This window comes from Abramis brama, assembly GCF_963993115.1.
Source record: "Abramis brama genome assembly, chromosome: 14".
In the NCBI taxonomy this organism is placed as follows: Eukaryota; Metazoa; Chordata; class Actinopteri; order Cypriniformes; family Leuciscidae; genus Abramis; species Abramis brama.
The window spans coordinates 1,501,577-1,523,860 of NC_139976.1; the positions used below are offsets into that span (position 1 = coordinate 1,501,577).

The following is a 22,284-nucleotide window of genomic DNA, read 5'->3' on the forward strand; positions in this document are numbered from 1 at the left end:
TTTTCAGCATCATTACTCCAGTCTTCAGTGTCACATGATCCTTCAGAAATCATTCTAATATGATGATTTGATGCTCAGGAAACATTTATGATTATTATCAATGTTAAAAACACTTCATATTTTTGTGGAAACTGTGACACCTTTTATTTTTTCAGGATTCTTTGATGAATAGAAAATAAAAAAACAGCGTTTATTTGAAATAGAATCTTTTGTAACATTATAAATGTCTTTACAGTCACTTTTGATTAATTGAATGCGTCCTTGATGAATAAAAGTATCAACTGCTTTTAAACTGATAGTCTCACTGACCTCATATTTTCAATGAGAGTGTGCATTCATGATCATTCTTTTGCATGTATGTTTAATAAAGATGTGTGTTTGCTGCCGAAATGTTTAATGTCAAAGATGTCACGTGTTCATAGATCTGAAGAGGACGTGCCGAACAAACCCAAACTGCAGTTTCAGGTCATTCAGACCCTCATCAGTAAACTGCCTAAAGGTCAAGAGGTCATGGAAGAGGTTTGTGTTCAATCTAACAGTCTTTAAGACATAAATCCCATCATGATATGGTCACACTTTTGTTTAGGGTCCAATTCTCACTATTAACTATGATTTTTGACTCAATAAACTCCTAATTACTGCTTATTAATAGTTAGTAAGGTAGTGATTAAGGGATTTAGAATATAATAATGCATTAATATGTGCTTTATAAGTAGTAATAAACAGCTAATATCTCAGTAATATGCATGATAATAAGGAACTAGTTAATAGTGAGAATTGGACCCTAAACTAAAGTGTGAATCAGCTTAAAGGTGGTACAAAAAATTATTAATTTGAGCAAAATATGATTATTTATGCTGTGTTTCAGGTGAACCGCGCCATAGACCTCTGCTCCGAGATGCACGACATTCGAGAGGCCATTTATGAGAACAAACACAAGCTGGAGGGAATCGGGGAGGACTATCAGATCCAGGTGAGAATCTGTGTGCAATGATGCAAAGGTGCATATCTTACATTGTCCACTTTCTCTAAATTAAATACGCCTTTTTTGTGCTGCTGCGTCTTTTGCTACTTGTCAAAAGTTTGGAATAATTAAGAAAAATTATCACAGTTTCCACAAAAATATGATGCAAGCACAACTGTTTTTAACATTGCCAATAATTGGAACTGTTTCTTGAGCAGCAAATCATCATATTAAAATGATGTATTAATTTTTTGACAATGCACAAGCCAAAACGAGAACATGAAAACACAAATGAAATCATATTATACTGATTTCTGAAGGATCATGTGACACTGGAGACTGGAGTAATGATGCTGAATATTCAGCTTTGATCACAGGAATAAATTACAGCGTACAAAATATTCTCATATAAAACATTTGTAACAATATTTCACATTTTTACTGTATTTTTGATCAAATAAATGCAACCTTGATAAATTATTCCAAACTAATGTAAATGCATCTTTTTCATGTGAAATACTGTACGCTTCATAGTGCAATGAAATGTTTTATTGGAAAACTCCTCGTTATATGAGCCCTGAATCTGGCAGTAATTCATTACTCTTGTCAGGCTTCATTACACAGACTGTGTGTGTGTGTGTGTGTGAGACGTTTAAGGCTTCTTAACAAAGACTCTTTATCCCGCAGCGTATCCACTGAGCCGATTCTGTCCGTTTCTCGGGATTCTTCCTCTCTGGACAAACTGAAATCTGTTGTACTGAGCTTAGATACTCCGTTTCCTCCAGCTAGTGTTGTGTGAAGATCGCTTGTGTGTGGATCCAGCTGGAAACACACGGCAGATTTACGGCCTACAGCTGAACAGATTGTAAATAAAGTGTGTCTGTGTGTTTTTAGGGAAGCAGCACTAAAGATTACTTCCTCCATCGAACTCTACAGAGTCTAGAGCGATATTTCTACCTGATCGTCTTTAACGCTTACCTACATGAACAGGTACAGTGTGTTTCCAAATGAGTGTTTGAAGGGGCATTATTCGTATTTATAATGTTTCTCCTCGTTGTTCTAGTATCCGCTGGCGTTCGCGTGTAGTTTCAGCCAATGGTTGTGCTCTAATGCCTGGATGTACCGCCTCCTCTCCTGCATGAACCAATCAGAGCTCAGAGCACCAGCTGACCTGCTCACCAAAGGAGCTCGAGTTCTGGTGAGGAAAACCTTTCTGAAAGAAATTAAACTGTTGGATTAAATCACTGCTTTTCTGAACGTATACAGAATGCATTCAATGTGCAACGTTAGGAAATTAAAAAGGCGAGACACTACAGGTGAAGTAAATTAAAATAATAGATATCACCATTAAACTTCCTCAGTTGATTACTTACACAAGTATATAAAAATAATGTATTACAAGTTTTAGAAATTTGTATTTTTAATTATGCAAATTAGGCATTATCTCATATTAAATATGCACGATTTTGCATATATTTTCGGTAGATAGATCTGAACAGATGATGAAGCCAGGTGCAAAATTTGTTTACACACAAGATGAAAAAATAAAAATTCAGAGGAATTTCAGGATATATGCTTTTATTACCTAGGAAATCAAAATATACTGTCCATAGCCTTAAAAAATTGATTTTCGACATATTTTTTTGATTAAAATGTCACATAAATCAGGCCAGGAATGATTTATTAACAAATCCCTCTGAACATATCTTCAGAATACTGCTAAGTGTATAACTGGAGAGTTTGGCTACATAAGCTGAGATGTTTCTACTGGAGAATGACAAAAAACTAATTTGAGAAAACGGCTCTAAATGAGATTTCGTCGTTAGCTTTAAATCCCTCTTTGGACATTCACGATTGGTTACTGATAGAAAGGAAATGCCCATATTTGGGTGTGCATATTAGTGTTGTGCAGGAGACTCAGAGCTTTACAATGATACCGGTCATGACAGACTCGGCATGTTGTGCTGGAATGCTAACTTCTTGGTAAATTGCCGCAAGTAAACAAAATGCAATAAAATAAACATCTTAATGTATATTTTCAACGTTTTCTTTATAGCAGCTTGAAAGAACACATATTGAAGGAGTAAACTAGCCCAAAATCTCAAAACTGACCACTGCATGAAAAATCGATGTTTTTGCCAGCCGTGTCTCGCCTTAAAGAAACATCAATGCATTTCTGGAGTGACGAGGCAGATTTAATTTAATAGATTTATGTAAAGAATCGACTATTATTAATATTGCTTATTCCTTTCCGTTTCATGCCATTGTTTTCAGGCATTTTTGAAGCTGTTAAGTGCTATTCCTAATTAAATTAGCCAGCAATTAAGCTAATAACTGAACATACTGTATTGCAGCATTATATTCAGATGCTTTTATGCATATAAACATCATATTCATTACATGGATGCATGCAAACATTGTTGTGCATGCAAACATAGTCATAGTCAGTGAATAATTATGACTGAATAACCACTTCCTCACATATAAGATCTGAGTGTAGTGTGTATTGCCTAAAGAGACGCTCTCCTTTAAAATGCTGGTGACTTCCATCTGGAGATTCTCTGTTTTATCTGTGCTTTGTTCTGATAGTGTTTCTCCATTGAGATTAATGTGCGTTTGCTCTGCATGGAAATGACCTTCTCACTTCGCAACAGTAACTAAGGAAAGTGTGACTTGTCGACAGATGAACTGTAACATCGTGACTCTGTCTGGCTTTTCCTTTCTGGGCCTTGGAACCGAGATTTAGCGCTGAATTGAGGAAGTCGATCCTCACGGTCAAACGTCTTACATGATCTTCTTACAAAACAGGATTCAAAACAGACCTTGAAACATACAAAATAGGTTTAGGTTTAGTTTTTTTAAAGTTTTTTTAAAATCAAAGATACTTTAAAAACCTTTAAAAAAAATCCTTTTATGTTTTGCTACATTTGAACCTGTTGTTTTTCTTTTGCCATGAAAATTGCGTTAAATGGCATTAAATTACAAACAAATCAGATCAAATGACTGTTGTCTGGAGATGCTTTACTTTCAGAAAATACTTTCAAAAAACATTTCATGTTTCAGAAATTTCTTGGATTAAATTGACTCTATATTCTAAAAATATTAGACACTTATTTTCATTAAAACATTTTATTAAGCTAATTCCTCATTTGATTAGAAGATTTAGCGCCAGAGAAAATGGAATGTTGCTCTGCACTTTAATTCCATATTTTAAATGTAACATTCACAATGATACAAAGTTTCAACTGAACAGAACTTGATGATGATTCTATCCAAAAATTATAAACCTCATCAAATAAAGTTTCACTTTTTAAAAATCTTAAATTTGACCACTTATCTTAAGCTTAGATTAAGATTTGTAAAAAGTGAAACTTTATTTGATGAGGTTTATAATTTTTCCTACTGATTGACATGTTTGTGAATACTGCATTAAATCCTTATTAAACTTTAATCATTTTTCTTTAGATTACTTTGGTAACAGGGTTGAATGGTTGTGCTTGATAAATGTCAATGTTAATGAGAATTTTTTTTTTTTTTTTTACATTAACTGTTATTTTCCTATTTTATTTAAATCTGTATTGTTTAAAGCTCTATATAAATAAATATGACTGTATTATTATTTGTGCAAAGATTTAACTTAATTGTTCCCTTTCGTCATCTCTGCATAATAAACTGGGAAGTTTTGACATCTCAACACTTGCAAGCATCATCCTAAAATGACCATTTTTTCTCTGTAAACCTCGACTAAACTAACGGATGATGCATTATTTCTGAAAGGATGTATGTCTTTATGTCTAGGTCGCAGATGAATATTTAGCACCTGACGTTCTGAGCACCATTAAGGAGATGAAAGTGGCAAATTTCCGACGAGTGCCCAAGATGCCGATCTACGGCATGGCTCAGCCCACGTCTGAGGTGACTCTCGTCCGCTCTGAGAAGGGTTTGTGAACGCTTCATCGACAGCATCTCTCACTGCTCTTCTGTGTCGTTCCCCGGCAGGCGACGGGAGCCGTTCTGGCGTATCTGGCGGATGAGAAGAGGAAACACAGCAGTGTTTTATGGGTGAATTTGCAGGATGAACTGGTTCTGGAGGCCAACGGCCAGATCTTCTGTCCGAGAGAGCCCACGCGTGTGGATCAGCACATATGTGTGCTCTCCTCACACACACACGAGATCCAGGTCTGACTAATGCTACGTTTTTCTAAATGTCATAATCATTTGTTAACAAACAAGTGTTCATTACTTCAATGAGCTCATTGTTTCTGCCTTAAATTATTACATTGTTTAAATTAATACATTTTTAGCTAACTGTGATTGTGTACATGTACATTTCTGAAATACATAACTTAGCAAGTTCTCTGATAACAGATTGCTCTAAATTGTAATGTGGACTATTGCGGACATTTTCTGTAAATACAAATAAATGTGAATTGAGTTGAATTTAAAGCAATAAGCCACTTGAGGATCTGCATTATCAAACAGTTTCAGTGCTGAGGGATTATAAAACAACCTTCTAGATGACTCTTATTTCTTTAGATCAGGGATTCACACTTTCTTTTTTTCAGCCGGATACATTAGACATAAAATAGACATAATGCTTAAGATTTTAAGTTAAAATTTCAATAACGTCACATTCGCATGTTTGACAGTTCTCTGTCGTCTGTTAATGTTCACATGTCATGCAAGTAAATAGAAAAAAAATATATAAAGTATTTTTCTTTGTTGTAATAATGATAATTATGTTTTAACTCCAATTATATAATGAAGACAGAATATATATTTCTGTTGTAAATTACAAATAAAAAATTAATATTTGATGATAATTATAGTAAAAATATATATATTTTTTTACACTACAAGTTACAATACTAAAATGTATGCCTTAAATCATTCACTTTAAACATTTAAAATCCCCAAGCTTTTATTTTGTCGGACTGTCCACAAAATGTTGGATATTATGCGAATGTGTAAATTAAAGTTCCCAAATTAGTTTTCTGTGAACGAGAAGCTCTGAGCGATTATTCACAGCCCAATTTATTTATTTTAATTTTACATTCAATATAATTATTAGCATTTCATCAACTTGCGAAGCCCTGTTTGGGGGACACTGAATGGTGTGTGTGTGTGTGTGTGTGTGTGTGTGTGTGTGTGTGTGTGTGTGTTCGATGCAGAGACTGGAAACGGCTCTGAAAGAGGAACTTTTGGGAAGTCAGAAATGGCTTGAAGTGACTCTGGAGCAGGAGAAGCAGATGAAGATGTTCAAGAGCTGTTTGACGGTACAGGAGATCTTTAACCATCACAAGAGTTCACACCAGGGCCTGGAGTACAGGCGGATTCCTCTCCCAGAATGCTCTGCTCCGACTGAAGAGGTGAAACGCACTTTAAAAGCTTAAAAATCTGCTGACATTCATCTTTCTGTTCAGATGCAGTTATAAAGGCTGATGAGATGACAAAGAAAAGAGCTTCGGCTCCCTCTAGCGTTCATCAGAGTCACTGTAATCTCAGATTGTACCGGAATATTTCAAATGTCATTAACTCGCCCTAATGTTTTTATTTTATTTTATTTTATTTTATTTTATTTTATTTTATTTTATTTTATTTTATTTTATTTTATTTTATTTTATTTGTTTTTATTTTATTTTATTTGTTTTTATTTGTTTTATTTTTTTTTGTTTTATTTTGTTTTATTTTATTTTATTTTGTTTTATTTTGTTTCGTTTTAATGTTTTGTTTTAATGTTTTTATTTTATTTTTATTTTTTTGGATTGTTATTAACATTTATTTAATATTTATTTCATTTTATTTTAATGTTTTGTTTTAATGTTTTGTTTTAATGTTTTTATTTTATTTATTTATTTTTTAATTGTTATTAACATTTATTTAATATTTATTTAATTTTATTTTAATGTTTTGTTTTATTTTATTTAGTATATTTTATTAAATTATTTTTATTTATTTATTTATTTATTCTTTTCTTTAATATTTCTTTCATTTAATTAATTTAATTTTATTGTTTTATTATTTTTTATTTTTTATTTTTCGTGGAACACAGAAACATTTTGAAGAAACCTGAAAGACTGTCAAGCAAAAGGGACAAAAAAAAAAAGCTCCATAAATGTGTCTTGAAGTAGTCCATATGACATATTAAAGTCATTATACACAGATAAAGATTAAAACATGATTAAATAAGATGCAAAATGAATGTCAGGTTTAATGCCTAACGTCAAATGCAAAGAGCACTAGAAAAACTCTTCCAAATTTTTCCTTTTTTGTTCTACAGAAGAAATAAAGTCATGATGGTGAGAAAATGACGATAGAATTGTCATCTATGGATGAAATGATGCTGTAATAGACTTGAATACTTGCAATGAAGACCTTTATTGCTGTCCATCCTGACAGTTTTGTTATCTTTCTTTTGTGCATTTTCTGAATGTCTTGGTCTGCTTTATCAGTTTCGTTTGGTCACATTGATAATTGTGTGTGTGTGTGTGTGCTCAGGGTTTCGACGGGCTGCTGGAGGCGATGAAGGCTCGTCTCGCTGAAGACTCGTCCTCTGCGTTCGTCTTTAACTGCTCGAACGGTAAAGGACGAACGACCACGGCGATGGTGATCGCCGCCCTCACGCTCTGGCACTTCAACGTACGTCTGCTGCGTTTTACAAAAATTAACAAGCACTTTTCACTATAAACATTAATATTCCTTAATGCCTTGAATGCAACTCGACACCCTTGCTTTATTTTTATTTTTATTTTTATTTTTATTTTTATTTATTTTACACTTGAGAATGATCACGACACCGGTCATCATCCAATCACAGCGCTCCCTCACGCGCATCAGACCATCATCCAATCACAGCGCTCCCTCACGCGCATCAGACCATCAACCAATCACAGCGCTCACTCACTTCCTCTTTTACTTTCTTTAATTTCTTTCAAATGTAGTGTGTAATGTTACAAAAGCTTTCTATTTAAGATAAATGCTATTATTTTGAACTATGGTTTGTGTGTAATGTGACTTTTTTTGTATGACCTTAAAATTCGCTTTAGAATTAAATTGTTCATAAATAGGTTAAGCAAAGCATATGTGTTTATGTCTGAGAACCTTTTAAACACTTACAAACCTGAAATGACATATACTGTGTGATACAGTACAAATATTTTGAGTGTCCCTTATTTTCCTGTAAAGAACCACGATTGTCCTGTATTTTTCCTTTCTGAAGTTGGCAACCACTCACTCACAGCGAGCTCGGATGACCTGATCCACTCGGTCAGCTTTACTGTAGTAAATAGTAATAATAAAGTATATTTATATATTTTTTTGTTTGTTTGACAGGGATTTCCAGAGTTCTGCGAGGATGAAATCGTAAGCGTTCCTGATGCCAAATACACAAAGGGCGAGTTTGAGGTGATGCACTTCTGCGCTTTGACCTTTTTCATAATAATAATAATAATAACTGTTTTAGAATAATAATAATTGTGTGTGTGTTTAGGTGGTCATGAAGCTGGTGCGTCTGCTCCCTGACGGTCACCGGATGAAGCGTGAGGTGGACATGGCCTTGGACTCGGTCAGCGAGACGATGACGCCACTGCACTATCACCTGCGAGAGATCATCATCTGCACCTACAGACAGGTGAGGGTTCAAATCATCATCTGCACCTACAGACAGGTGAGGGTGAGGGTTCAGATCAGACAGGTGAGGGTTCAGATCAGACAGGTGAGGGCTCAGATCAGACAGGTGAGGGCTCAGATCAGACAGGTGAGGGTGAGGGTTCAGATCAGACAGGTGAGGGTTCAGATCAGACAGGTGAGGGTGAGGGCTCAGATCAGACAGGTGAGGGTGAGGGCTCAGATCAGACAGGTGAGGGTGAGGGTTCAGATCAGACAGGTGAGGGTTCAGATCAGACAGGTGAGGGTGAGGGTTCAGATCAGACAGGTGAGGGCTCAGATCAGACAGGTGAGGGTGAGGGTTCAGATCAGACAGGTGAGGGTTCAGATCAGACAGGTGAGGGCTCAGATCAGACAGGTGAGGGCTCAGATCAGACAGGTGAGGGTGAGGGTTCAGATCAGACAGGTGAGGGCTCAGATCAGACAGGTGAGGGTGAGGGTTCAGATCAGACAGGTGAGGGTTCAGATCAGACAGGTGAGGGCTCAGATCAGACAGGTGAGGGCTCAGATCAGACAGGTGAGGGCTCAGATCAGACAGGTGAGGGCTCAGATCAGACAGGTGAACGTGAGGGTTCAGATCAGACAGGTGAGGGTGAGGGCTTAGATCAGACAGGTGAGGGTGAGGGCTCAGATCAGACAGGTGAGGGTGAGGGCTCAGATCAGACAGGTGAGGGTGAGGGCTCAGATCAGACAGGTGAGGGTTCAGATCAGACAGGTGAGGGCTCAGATCAGACAGGTGAGGGCTCAGATCAGACAGGTGAGGGCTCAGATCAGACAGGTGAGGGTTCAGATCAGACAGGTGAGGGCTCAGATCAGACAGGTGAGGGCTCAGATCAGACAGGTGAGGGCTCAGATCAGACAGGTGAGGGTTCAGATCAGACAGGTGAGGGCTCAGATCAGACAGGTGAGGGTTCAGATCAGACAGGTGAGGGTGAGGGTTCAGATCAGACAGGTGAGGGCTCAGATCAGACAGGTGAGGGTGAGGGTTCAGATCAGACAGGTGAGGGTTCAGATCAGACAGGTGAGGGCTCAGATCAGACATGTGAGGGTGAGGGTTCAGATCAGACAGGTGAGGGTTCAGATCAGACAGGTGAGGGCTCAGATCAGACATGTGAGGGTGAGGGCTCAGATCAGACAGGTGAGGGTGAGGGTTCAGATCAGACAGGTGAGGGTTCAGATCAGACAGGTGAGGGCTCAGATCAGACAGGTGAGGGTGAGGGTTCAGATCAGACAGGTGAGGGCTCAAATCAGACAGGTGAGGGTTCAGAAGAAATAGTTTTTCGATGGTTGTGAGTTTCATGACATCATATTATTTAATTTTTATTTATTTATTTATTATCATATTTTATTTATTTATTAGTTTTAATTATATTATTTGAAATAAAATAAAACAAAATATTTGATTTTTATTTTAAATGCTCTAAAAATTTATTTTATTTTTGTTTTCTGTTATTTATTATAGTATTTTATTTTAGATATATCAACTAAAAATATTCAAAAGTCATTTTTTTATTCTTAATATATGTTTTTTAAATGTATTTATTAGTTTTATTTATTTTATTTTAAATAAAATAAAACCAAATATTTAATTTTACTGTATTTTAAATATGTTCTAATATTTTATTTTATTTTTGTATTATTTCTTTGTATTATTTATTGATCATAGTTTTTTTTATTTTAGATAAAATAAACTAAAAATCTTTTAAATATATGTTCTAAATTGTATTTTATTTTTTATTTAGCTTATTTTATCTATTATGGTTTTATTTTATTTTGATCTTTATTTTACTATAAATATGTGCACTAAATTTGTTATTGTATTTAATTGAAGCACTAAAGCAGCATCATAAAGTGCTTCTCACACATGTTCCTCCTTCAATAGTGTTTAATATCACCTATCATGCATTTTGGTTAATGAGTTTTCATTTGTGTCTCATGTTTTGATCACTACATCATTCCCAGACGTTGCATGGCTTCACTGTTATTCTTACATGTAGATTTAATGACGTGTCCAAACTCTTGTGTCGTCTCTGAGTGTCCTGTAGAGGGCAGTCTCTTCACTCCATAAATGCATTTAGACAATAACCCCATAATCAGACACTAATCAACTTCAGTCTACATTTATATAAGCAGCATACATGTCAAGAGTCTCCTTGATTTCCTTAGAAGGATTCTGGGAAAAACCCTCTAATGTTAGTTTGAAGAGTTTTATCCAAACTTTTCCACGTGCATTAAGATCTGCAGCCAGCTGTGAAACCCTAATGACTGACAGATGCGCGTGATGTGTTTGTGAAGAGGAGGGGTTGTTGTGTGTGTGTGTGTGCGTGTGTGTGTGTGTAATTGTGTTTGTGGGTCAGGTCCGTCGCAGGTTCGAGTGTCGGCTCTTATGTAAAGCTCGAGGGGCGACTCGCTCATCAATGCAGGTTTGTGCAGCGAGAGCCACTTCATCTGCTCTCAATGGATCACATTGTCCCAAGCTCGTTTTTTTCTTCCCCTTCTCCGTTCAGTCGTTACAGTAACTGAACTGCAGCTCGGCTTCCTAAAGCGGCCCGTCTCAGATCCCGCAGGAGAGACCAGGGATTTGTTTTTCCCGTGTGGAAACCCGAACACTAATCCCTCTCTTCTGTCGTGTCATTCTTTCGCTTTCGCTCAGCTCCTGGTTTAGATAACCGTGTCGCTGACGGAGAGTGATTCGTGCGATTCGTCACACATTCAACAAAATATTTAGGCCTAAAGTTAAGATGCATGCAATTTCCATCTGTATGCATTACAAAGTTTTAACATGAACGGTTACACTTTATTTTAAGGTGTCATTGTTACAGTGTAATTATATATTGAAGTACTGAGTAATATTAAGCAACTACATGCACTTACTATAGGGTTAGGGTAGGATTAGGATTTGGTTGAGGGTTAGTTGCATGTAATTATGCATAATTTACTATGGTAAGTAAATTTAATATGTAACAAGGACACTGTAAAATAAAGTGTTGCCACTAATAAACTTCATGCATGCATAAATGAAATGCAACTGTAATAATACTAATAAACTCAATGCATTTTAAATGCACATTAAGCAGGCGTATATATTTACTATCAATAAATCCATGCATTTTAAAATTTGATTATTTAAATGGATGCACATAGTTAATAATATACTATGGCATGATTTTTTGAGTGCAGAAAGTGTACTGATTTCATTTACATTTATACATCACGTTAAGTTTATTAGTCTGTTTATGAAAGGAGAATTTATATGCAATTCAAAAAGATTGTGAACGATTCACTTCTTTATTGACCTGGAAATGTTAAATCCCTTTCCTTTTTTTTTTCTTCTCGATATTTTGTTACACTGTCACAATGCATAAGAAAGTGTTTGTCGTTACTTCCATTGCAACTCTTTATCAGGACAAACTTTGAAAGCCTTGTTTTGTAAGATGGACCCAGGAAAACATTTATGGAGTTTTAATGAGCTGAATTTGATCAACTGTTTGATGATGATTCGTATCTGCCATGCAATAGCCTTTAAATCTAATATGGCAATAAACTCAGATACAAACAAAACATTCACCTTTTTCAGAACCCGCCCCTAAATGACATGCAAGAACTGTGATTGGTCGCTTTATATGTCAATCAGAGTGTGAAACTATTCAGATGTTTTCAGTTTATCTACTATATCTGCTGTTGAGCGTCACTGCTTTCGTTGTTTTTGATAAGTTGTCTGGTCGACCGTTGATCATCTGATAAGAAACGTGTTCACGTGATCACATGCTCCTGTCCATCCAAACTCCCACAATGCACCACTGACATCAGCAACCCATCCGTGAAACCCTTGATTTGATTTATTTGGTCACAGTGCAAACGTTCAGACAGGTTTGACAAGTACGTCACAAATGAGTCCATTAATTTCACTGTCACTGTTTCACATCACGTCCGTCTGTATAATGTGTGTCGAAGCTCGTCTGGTGAATTACAGCTCTCGTCTATCTGAAACCCGACAGAAACGCTTTTCCAGTACCATAATAAAGTTTCTTTCTAAAAAAAATAATCTTTCTATTGTAAGATAGACCAAGGAAACCCTTTACAGTTCAGGAACATTTTAGAGTTTTCATGTTTTTGACCTGCTAATATTTCATCAAAATACATGTGATTATACATTTTATTTACTTTTTTTCTTTTTCGATAATCTAGTGATGTACGTCAATTGTGATTGGTCGCTTTATTTTATGTATCAATCAGTGGGTCATTTTAGGTAAAAAAAGTTTAGATTCACTCAGCTGTCAATGTGTAAAGTTATTCAGATGTTTCTAAATACTGTTAGTTTACTGGTATATCTGCACTAAAGCTGTTGAGTGTCAACGCTTTCTTTTATCACAATAGTGTGGAAGAAAAGATCTGTCTCTACTTACATTTCATCCCAACATTAATGTCACGACACAAACTTTGAAATACTGATGTCTTAAAGGGGTGGTATAATGCCCTTTTCACAAGATGTAAAATAAGTCTCTGATGTCCCCAGAGTGTGTGTGTGAAGTTTTAGCTCAAAATACCCCACAGATATTTTTATACAGCATGATAAAATTGTCAATTTAGCAAAAACGCACCGTTTTTGTGTCTGTTCCTTTAAATGCAAATGAGCTGCTGCTCCCCGTACAGGGGGCGGAGCTACAACAGCCTTCACTCACAGAGACATGCACTGAAAATTTCAAAAACTTTTTCAATCTAGAGTCGGACAAAGATGGAGAAACTCAAGAAGAAGTGACAACATGTAGAATGAAATAGTTGATGAATTTATGAAGCTTATGTGTAGTTATCTTCTAGTCATTGATTAGCATATTCTGTCTTGATAATCTATAAATCGGGGGGCGGGGTTTATGTAAATTCTAGGGTTTGTGATGTCACTAACCCGGGAGGAATGTGGTGTAGTCTCTACCAGCCGTTTGTTGTAGTCCTTAAAAAGTGATTTCTTTAAAAGCAAATATCTCCCTTTGCTTTGAACTTTGAGCGTCGTAACTTTGCAGATGTTGTTTATGCTCAAACAGCAACATTACACACTAACTAAAGTTTAAAAAAGTGAAATCATAATCAACCACCCTTTTAAGATCTGATTGACACACTCGACATTACAAAAAAAGTTATTGGTAAAGTTATAATAGTTTGAATTGAAAGTCTATTTTGTTGTGTGCATATTGCCTGATCCTGGTTTCAGGTTTCTGTCCAACACCGGAGCCAAATCATATAGTGAGGCGAAGCCGGAAAAAAACCCAGCAGCCAATGAAATATTCCAGTAAAAAGTGAAGGAAATGTAAATCAGTGCCTAAAGAAAGGCCCTCATGGTTTGGACGGCGGTGTGGAAAAATATTTGCAGAAAGAAGAGAATGTTGAGAGCGGCTTTTGAGAGGAAAGGTAGTCGACGTCACCGAGAGGGAGGGATGGAGCGGATCCAGACGGGAGGAATCTGGGGGAGACCACCACACAAAAAGATCCTGACGGAAAACGTGTGTGTGTGTGTGTGGAGGGATGAACGACGGCAGCCAAAATCATTTGACTAGAACAATTAAAACCATCCGTCTACATGCACACATGCCCAGAGAGAGCACGACTGCTAACCAGCTCGGGTTTGTTCTGCATCTTTTGTTGCAAAACCTCATCGCCATCAGTCACAGAAACCTTTCGGTGCATTTTAAAATGACGATTTTCAGGACTGTAGAAGTCATGGTTAATCTACATCATAAGTTACCAAGGCTTTTTTTTGCCATAAATGTTTTTTTACCAGCCATGATTTTTTTTTTTTTTTGCAAAAACAGACGCCAAAATTTTAGATGCCACAATTCTTTATTCCAGTTTCTATACCACAGATACAATTTCTAGTCATATATTTAAAACGCTATTAAAGACAAGTGAACAGTTAGTAATAAAATAAGAACAAATAATCAAAATCAGCTGGAATATTTAGGCTGCTGTCACTTCAAGAGTGAATGATCTAATATATTGATACTGATACTCTTTCATTTACTTTCCCAACTGTTTATGTTCACTTAAGGCGAGACACTACAGGTGAATAGGGTAAAATTTTAAAATAATAGATATCACCATGAAACTTCCTCAGTTGATTACTTACACAAGTATATAAAAAATGTATTACAAGTTTTAGAAATTTGTATGTTTAATTATGCAAATTAGGCATTATCTCATTAAATATGCACGATTTTGCATATATTTTCGGTAGATAGATCTGAACATATGATAAAGCCAGGTGCAAAATTATTTTTTCATTTTGTTTACACACAAGATGAAAATAAAAACTCAGGGAGGGATTTCAGGATATATGCTTTCATTACCTAGGGAATCAAAATATACTGTCCATAGCCATAAAAAATAGATTTTCGCCATATTTTTTTTAATTAAAATGTCACATAAATCAGGCCAGGAATGATTTATTAACAAATCCCTCTGAACATATCTTCAGAATACTGCTAAGTGTATAACTGGAGAGTTTGGCTACATAAGCTGAGATGTTTCTACTGGAGAATGACAAAAAACTCATTTTGAGAAAACGGCAGTTAAAGAGTTAAACGGCTCTAAATGAGATTTCGTCGTTAGCTTTAAATCCCCCTTTGGACATTCACGATTGGTTACTGATAGAAAGGAAATGCCCATATTTGGGTTACATAGCGTTGTGCAGGAGACTCAGAGCTTTACAGCGATACCGGTCATGACAGACTTCAGTGAACAGACGGATCTCGGCGAATGCTAACTTCCTGGTAAATTCGGGAAAAACTTACAGCTGCAAGTAAACAAAATCGTAAACATAATTTTGTGTGAGTGTGTCTGCTCAAGTGCATGAAGACTTGAAAGAAAGTTGTCGCGTCGTCTTGTGCTTGAATATTTAAATCGGCAAGGCTTAGATTTTTGTGACGATGCATTGTTAGGATTCATAAAAATGTCATTAGTCGCCGATTTTTACTCTCATTTGGCGCTTGCTTGAGTGTTAGTTTTAGGCCCTGCAAATAACTAACAAGAAATGTCTAAAGCAGTTATATAAACGTATGCTCAGTTCTGATTGGAAACTGCATTCAGTCTCTATAAAGCGATCATGTTAAAAGTTCTTATCGAGTCACAAACCACAGAAATTCAGAAGATTTGGGAACACTGATAGATGAGATCTGGGTGGTGTTTCCCAAAAGCATTATAAGACCAAGAAGATTGAACAAACCATTGATCTATTTTTTGTCAATGTTAGACGGGTTAAGTTTGAAAGCATTGCTCAGGAAATGTCAGTGAAGTGTTCCTGTGAATCATAAGGAGGGCGTGTGACTGATGAAAGTAAGAGTGGTTAATAATAGTGTTGCGGTCTGTTTATTTAGTGCCCTTATGCTTTTTCGGATGTTACCTTTTATGCAGTGTGTAATAGAGCTGTTTGTGAATGTAAAAGGTCTGCAAAGTTAGATTTTTTGTCTCTTAAAAGAAAGAACCGATTCTGAACAACCTGAAATGAGTCGTCAGTAATCCTGATCGAACCTATGTAACAATGTAACTAATCTGCATAATGCCAACCCATTGGCTGCTGGCGAGCAGCGTCTCTTAGCCCCGCCCTCAAACACTGTAGTGTATCTGAGACTGGAAGAGTTTGGTTCGTGTTGTTCATGTGGAGAAGACGCTGTTTTCTGAGATTGATACGGTAAAACCCACGCCATCGTCACTGTTCGCATCACTGTGATCAAGAGCTGAGATTCAGATATGATAATGAGCATTTGCTTTTTTGACCAATCAGAGCAGAGCAGCTCTCAGAGAGGCGGGGTTTAGAGAGACTGAATCTTTGATCGAAGCGTTTCAGACACTGAGAGAAAAGAGCTGACGCTGCAGTGGAGATTATGAGAAAATTAAAATGTTTTTTTGACTTTGTATGAATATAAACCTATTATAGGAGAGTCCACAAAATTAGAAGCCTTTTTATAGCATAATATGGGCACTTTAACACTGAGTCATAGCCCATCCTGTGTGACTGTTTGTTGTCGTATCATTTTCCGTCTGTGTTCATATGTCAAATGTCATGAGTTCTGGACTGATGTTGAATGGCAGGAACGGCACAGAAACAACACTGTGGGATACCATCTGCTTGAGAGCATCAGAGAGAGAGACAGAGAGAGAGAGAGTAAAGTCAACATTTCTCCTCTCAGACGCTGCTAATATTGACTTTGGCTGTGTTGAGCTCGGACCTGAGCAGGTGCAGACGAGCGTCAGGTGCTCTGCAACACCGCAAAAACATGAATAGGTTTGTGTAGTAAATAGTTTTGAAATTCGCCCCATGTTCACTTGTGCTATTGCGATGGAATGAAACTAAAACAATAAAAATATACAGTCGAGCCAAAAATTATTCAGAACCCAGATATAATTTTTTATATATTTTTACTAGTGCGTGCAGAACACTGTAGTTCATTTATGTAAGTGAGGAGAGCAAAGCAAAGTAAACTGTGACGTATTATACCCAAATATTCTTCATACAGTGACTACCAGTAAAAAATATGGGACCAAAAATGATTCGGACTCTTTGAGCTGATCATGTTTTGCTGAAGTGTGTTTTCTTTAATTGCTAATGCTCTTTTTACACTCAGACTGAACAAAATGAAGCATTGCTTGGTCACTGGTTGAGCTAAACTGGTATTATCTAATTGTGTAGTTAAATTTAACAGCTGACAGATATTCAACATAATTCATGTGTGAGACAGTCTAACAGAAGGACGGACAAAACCAGTCAAATATCAACTGAGTTCTGCTCATATTTTAATAGCATTTTCTAAACTATAGCGAATAAACTGTGATAATGTGAGAAATGTTGAAGGTGTCTAAATAAATTAGGTTTAAAAGTTGTGTATTTTAATAGTTTTATCCCAGATTAGGACATGTGCTGCATTGCAGGATTGACTCCTGATGTGTTTTCTCTGGATGAAGTCGGTCTGAATGAAACTCGCGTGACCTTTGATCGTGAGAGAGATCGGGGTGTTGAGGGCGCACCATATTTTATGGTGTATTGTTCAGGACGTCCCACAGCTGGCAATGACATTAATGCGAGTGAAGCGGTGGTTTTTATCACCCTCAGTCTGATGGATTTGCCCCTTTGCTCTCATCGACAGCATTTCTCCGTCTCTCTGCAGTCGCTCTAATCTGCTCTCCCAAAAAGTCAGCGTATTCCTTTAACATGTAGCACAGACTTTTTGGGACTTTAGCTTATTCACTGTATCCCCAGAGTTAGATAAGTCCATACACACCCTTCTCATCTCCGTGCGTGCCGTAACTCTGTCTGACGCACCCACCGCTAGCCTAGCTTAGCACAAAGACTGGAGGTAAACGGCTCCAGCTAGCATACTGCTCCCAATAAGAGACAAAATAACGCCAACATTTTCCTATTTACATGTTGTTATCGGTATAGTCACAGCGTGAACAAATAACAAGGTCACATGAGACACAGCCATCTTCTAACCGTACACATACTGGGAACTATATTCTCAGAAGGCGAAGCACTGCTACTTCTGCGGAGTGATTTGCTCTATATCTATAAATGATTTTGGATTTATTGCATTTGAAAGTTGCTGAGAACAGAGTAAACATGCTGAATTTGTTTTGGATTTTTCTTGGCTTTACTGCGTAAATGTCATCACAGAAGTCTGAATGGAAATGATTTGCTCTGTCTGTTTTGTTTGGACAGAAATCCTTAAGCGCGAATTAATATTTATGAGCATCATGCAGAGTCACTGAAGAGAGTCCACAGAAAACAGCTCGTGAATTGATTGTAGGATGACAGAAAACAGTGGAGATGAAGTGTCTGTGTCTCTAGATGCCCTTGTGCTCTATACTGTATGTGTGTCTCTGTGTGCATGCATGATACGTGTGTGTGTTTGTCTGTATGCATGCATGCTCTGTGTGTGTGTGTGTGTGTGTGTGTGTGTGTTGTCTGTATGCATGCATTCTGTGTTTGTGTGTGTTTGTATGCATGCATGCTGTGTGTGTGTCTGTCTGTGTGCATGCAAGCATGTTATATGTGTGTGTCTATATGCATGCATGATGGTGTGTGTGTGTGTGTGTGTGTTTCTAAGTCTGTGTGCATGGATGCTGTGTGTGTGTCTGCATACATGTGGTGTGTGTCTGTGTTCTTGCATGCACACTGTGTGTGTCTGTCTGTATGCATACATGATGTGTGTGTGTGCGCATGCATGCTGTGTGTGTAAACCATTAGGCCGGCACAGAGCACTGATTGTGTGCTGTAGTTGTGTCTCTCTCTCAATGGTTTCTGGCTGTCTGTTTGCGTCACGTTTGTATTTGTGGCTGGAAAATCCGTGTGGAGGTGCTCTGGAGTCTGCTAAAGTCATTAAGAAATATCAGACACACACACACACATTCAGGTCCTCCTCTACGGAAAGAGAGAGGGTCCAAACAGCTGACATATGATTGTGATTTACGTGCTGCCGTTTGGCCCATGTTCACAGCGCTGTGATTTAAAGAGAGCAGCCCGCACACGCTCACACTTCCACAGCTCTGAAGAGTCCGTACAGAAGATCTGTCTTATAATCCTAGAGTTCAGCTGACACAGAAAGCATTTTAACTCCACATTTTATATGCATAAATGCATATAATTTAACTCTATGGTTAACACATGGCTTTTTGCCCAGGGTAAAGCAAGGAAAACTTCACCTTACATCACATTTAGATAAACAAGGTGACGTAATGGATGGCTCTCGTTTCTTCATGGAGGTGGAAAAAAAATAAAGTTCTATATGAGCCGCAAGATTTCTGGAATATGCAAAAGAAAAAGGCATGAGAGTCACTTTAACATTTTTGGAGGTTACAGTATCATTCAATCCGAAGTTCAAAACAGGACATACTTCATCTTTAAAGCTTCATATACAGTCAAACCAAACATTATTCAGACACCAGATATAATTTTTGATATTGTTTCACTAGTGTGTGCAGGACACTATAGTTCATTTATGTAAGTGAGGAGAGCAAAATAAAGTAAACTGTGACTTATTATACCCAAAAATTCTTCATACAGCGACTACCAGTAAAATTTATGATAAATTTGGGACCAAAAATGATTCGGACACTTTGACCTGATCATGTTTTGCTGAAGTGTTTTGTCTTTAATTGCTAATGCTCTTTTTACACACAGACTGAACACAATGAAGCATTGCTTGGTGATTGGTTGAGCTAAACTGGTATTATCTAATTGTGTAGTTAAATTTAACAGCTGACAGATATTCAACATAATTCATGTGTGAGACAGTCTAACAGAAGGACGGACAAAACCAGTCAAATATCAACTGAGTTCATAACTCTGAGTTCTGCTCATATTTTAGTACCATTTTCTAAACTATAGCGAATAAACTGAGATAATGTGAGAAATGTGTCTAAAAGCGTCTAAATAAATGTTGGTTTGGCTGTAGATGTGTGTGTTTTGCTTGCGCTCTCTCTCTCTCTCTCTCTCTCTCTCTCTCTCTCTCTCTCTCTCTCTCTCTCTCTCTCTCTCTCTCTCTCTCTCTCTCTCTCTCTCTCTCTCTCTCTTTTCTTGAACATGGTGCTTGAATCAAGCGTCTTCAATGCAGGCAATAAGAGAGTACAATAAAGAGTTCACTGAATCGGGACCTTTGACGGTGTTGTAATTGGTAGCACATGTCCATCCAAACCCCGCCGCGTTCCAGAAACACGCCCGACTCTGTTGTTTTGATGGAAGCTGTAGTTTGTGAGTCTGTTATCGAACACACGACCAAACCAGATGTGTGGTGTGTTTACGGATTCTGTTCTTGGAGAAATCAATCTCACTAACAATCCCGATCCAAATCATCCCTGCGGACAAAGAAAGCTCCGTTCGTTCATGCGAGGTCATGTGGCTAATAACACCTTTCATGGCCGAGGCTTCCCATCAGGCCCGTCACCATGTCTTGTGTGCTGATAATTGGCTTCTTTTCGACTTGTTAATGTCCCTGAGCATCAATAAAAAGCCCATTTCACATCACAAACACACAGTTTCCACATTACAGCCTCTGTTCGGTCTCGTTGTTCTGATGCGTGTTGAGTGTCTTTACTGTCCTCAGACTCCGAACATTGGACTGTCATTAAGAGATGCATTAAATTGATCAAAAGTGACAGTAAATACATTTATATTGTTACACAAGATTCTATTTAAAATAAATGCTTTTCTTTTGAACTTTCTATTCATCAAAGAATCCTGAAAAATAAAATGCATCACAGTTTCCACAAAAATAGTATTTGATAATATTCATAAATGTTTCTTGATCATCAAGTCATCATATTATACTGATTTCTGAAGGATCATGTGACACTGAAGACTGGAGTAATGATGCTGAAAATTCAACTTTGATCACAGGAATAAATTACACTTTATTATATATTCTTATATAAAATCATTACTTTAAATGACAATAATATTTCACTATTTTTACAGTATTTTTGATCAAATAAATGCAGCAGAGACGACTCTTTCAAAAGCATTAAAATCTGACCGATCTAAACTTTGAACACATCTTAGACACTTTGATTTACTTTAGTTGAAGCCGGTGAATCTGTTACAGAAGCTCTGCGTTGATCTTTCATTTCTATCCGGAAATACTGTCTGACTGACTCCGAGTCGCTTCCCGTCCGGATTATCAGCATTCCAGCCCATGAAATTCCAGTTTTGAACGATTGGATTGATTTTTCTGGCTGTTGTGACTGTGAGCTGGAGTGGAAATGTATAAATCATGACATAATCGTGCTGTATTTTTCTCCGCGGGCTGGGATTCAGTGAGGTAACTGGGAAAGCGCTATTAAAATGTTCATCATCTCTTCTTCCAGTTAATGCGCCAGATCTCCGTGCACATTTTTCTTTCTGGAATGGAAGGAATGTGTTTCCCGCCACGTGCAGCGGCGCTTTCTTTCTCTCTGTGTGTGCGTGTGTGTGTGTGTGTGTGTCACATGTGCCATAGTTGCTTAGTATTATTATATTCGTTTATTTTTAAATGGATGATTTATGTGATTTTATATCTAATTTCATGCATCTAAGAAATAAATGTGAAAGATCTTTAAAAACGAATATAGTCATGCGTGTTCAGATGTTTGGGTAAGTCTGTATGCAAACGCATGCATGCTCATGTTTGTGCATGTGTGAGTCTCTGTGCATGTTCATGCTTATGAATACCGGCCTGACTAAAGCAAACCTCCTCATGCAGCGTCATGAGCTGAACTGCGGCTCTCTTTATCTTTCTCGTCTGTTCGTGAATGTTCATATCTTATATCTCATGTTATTGTGTGCTGGATGATGAATGACACGCATATATAAGCTCTTTTAAAATAATATTTCACCCAAAAGTCATTTACCGACCATCATGCATAGACGTTCTGCTTTAACATCTACACCTTTTGTTTTGAATAAAATCAAATAAAAAGGCACGTAGTTTTGGGATGACCTGAGTGAGTGTAAATGATGACAGAAGAGTCATTTTTGGAGTGAACCATCCGTTGAATAATGCCGTTCGGAGGGAATCTGGGATCTGGAGTACATTTTCTCACCCTGTCGGAAGGAATGTGGGAATTTTGCTTCATGCAAGCGTCTTTATGGAGGAAGAATATTTTGAGAGTGTGGACACACATATCAGTGAACAAAA

At 37.2% G+C, this 22,284-nt stretch overlaps 1 protein-coding gene across 2 annotated transcripts in view; it reads left to right on the forward strand.

Annotated features, from left to right (window-relative positions):
- pald1a (phosphatase domain containing paladin 1a) overlaps positions 1 to 22,284 on the forward strand; it is a 78,369-nt gene that overhangs the window by 36,576 nt on the left and 19,509 nt on the right. For both annotated transcript variants that reach the window (XM_084135063.1, XM_084135064.1), the window contains exons 9-18: positions 423 to 519; positions 869 to 973; positions 1,859 to 1,954; positions 2,028 to 2,162; positions 4,763 to 4,879; positions 4,964 to 5,143; positions 6,136 to 6,333; positions 7,463 to 7,603; positions 8,297 to 8,368; positions 8,454 to 8,594. In XM_084135063.1, the coding sequence (XP_083991189.1) occupies positions 423 to 519; positions 869 to 973; positions 1,859 to 1,954; positions 2,028 to 2,162; positions 4,763 to 4,879; positions 4,964 to 5,143; positions 6,136 to 6,333; positions 7,463 to 7,603; positions 8,297 to 8,368; positions 8,454 to 8,594 (1,282 nt within the window). The remainder of the gene's footprint in view (positions 1 to 422; positions 520 to 868; positions 974 to 1,858; positions 1,955 to 2,027; positions 2,163 to 4,762; positions 4,880 to 4,963; positions 5,144 to 6,135; positions 6,334 to 7,462; positions 7,604 to 8,296; positions 8,369 to 8,453; positions 8,595 to 22,284) is intronic.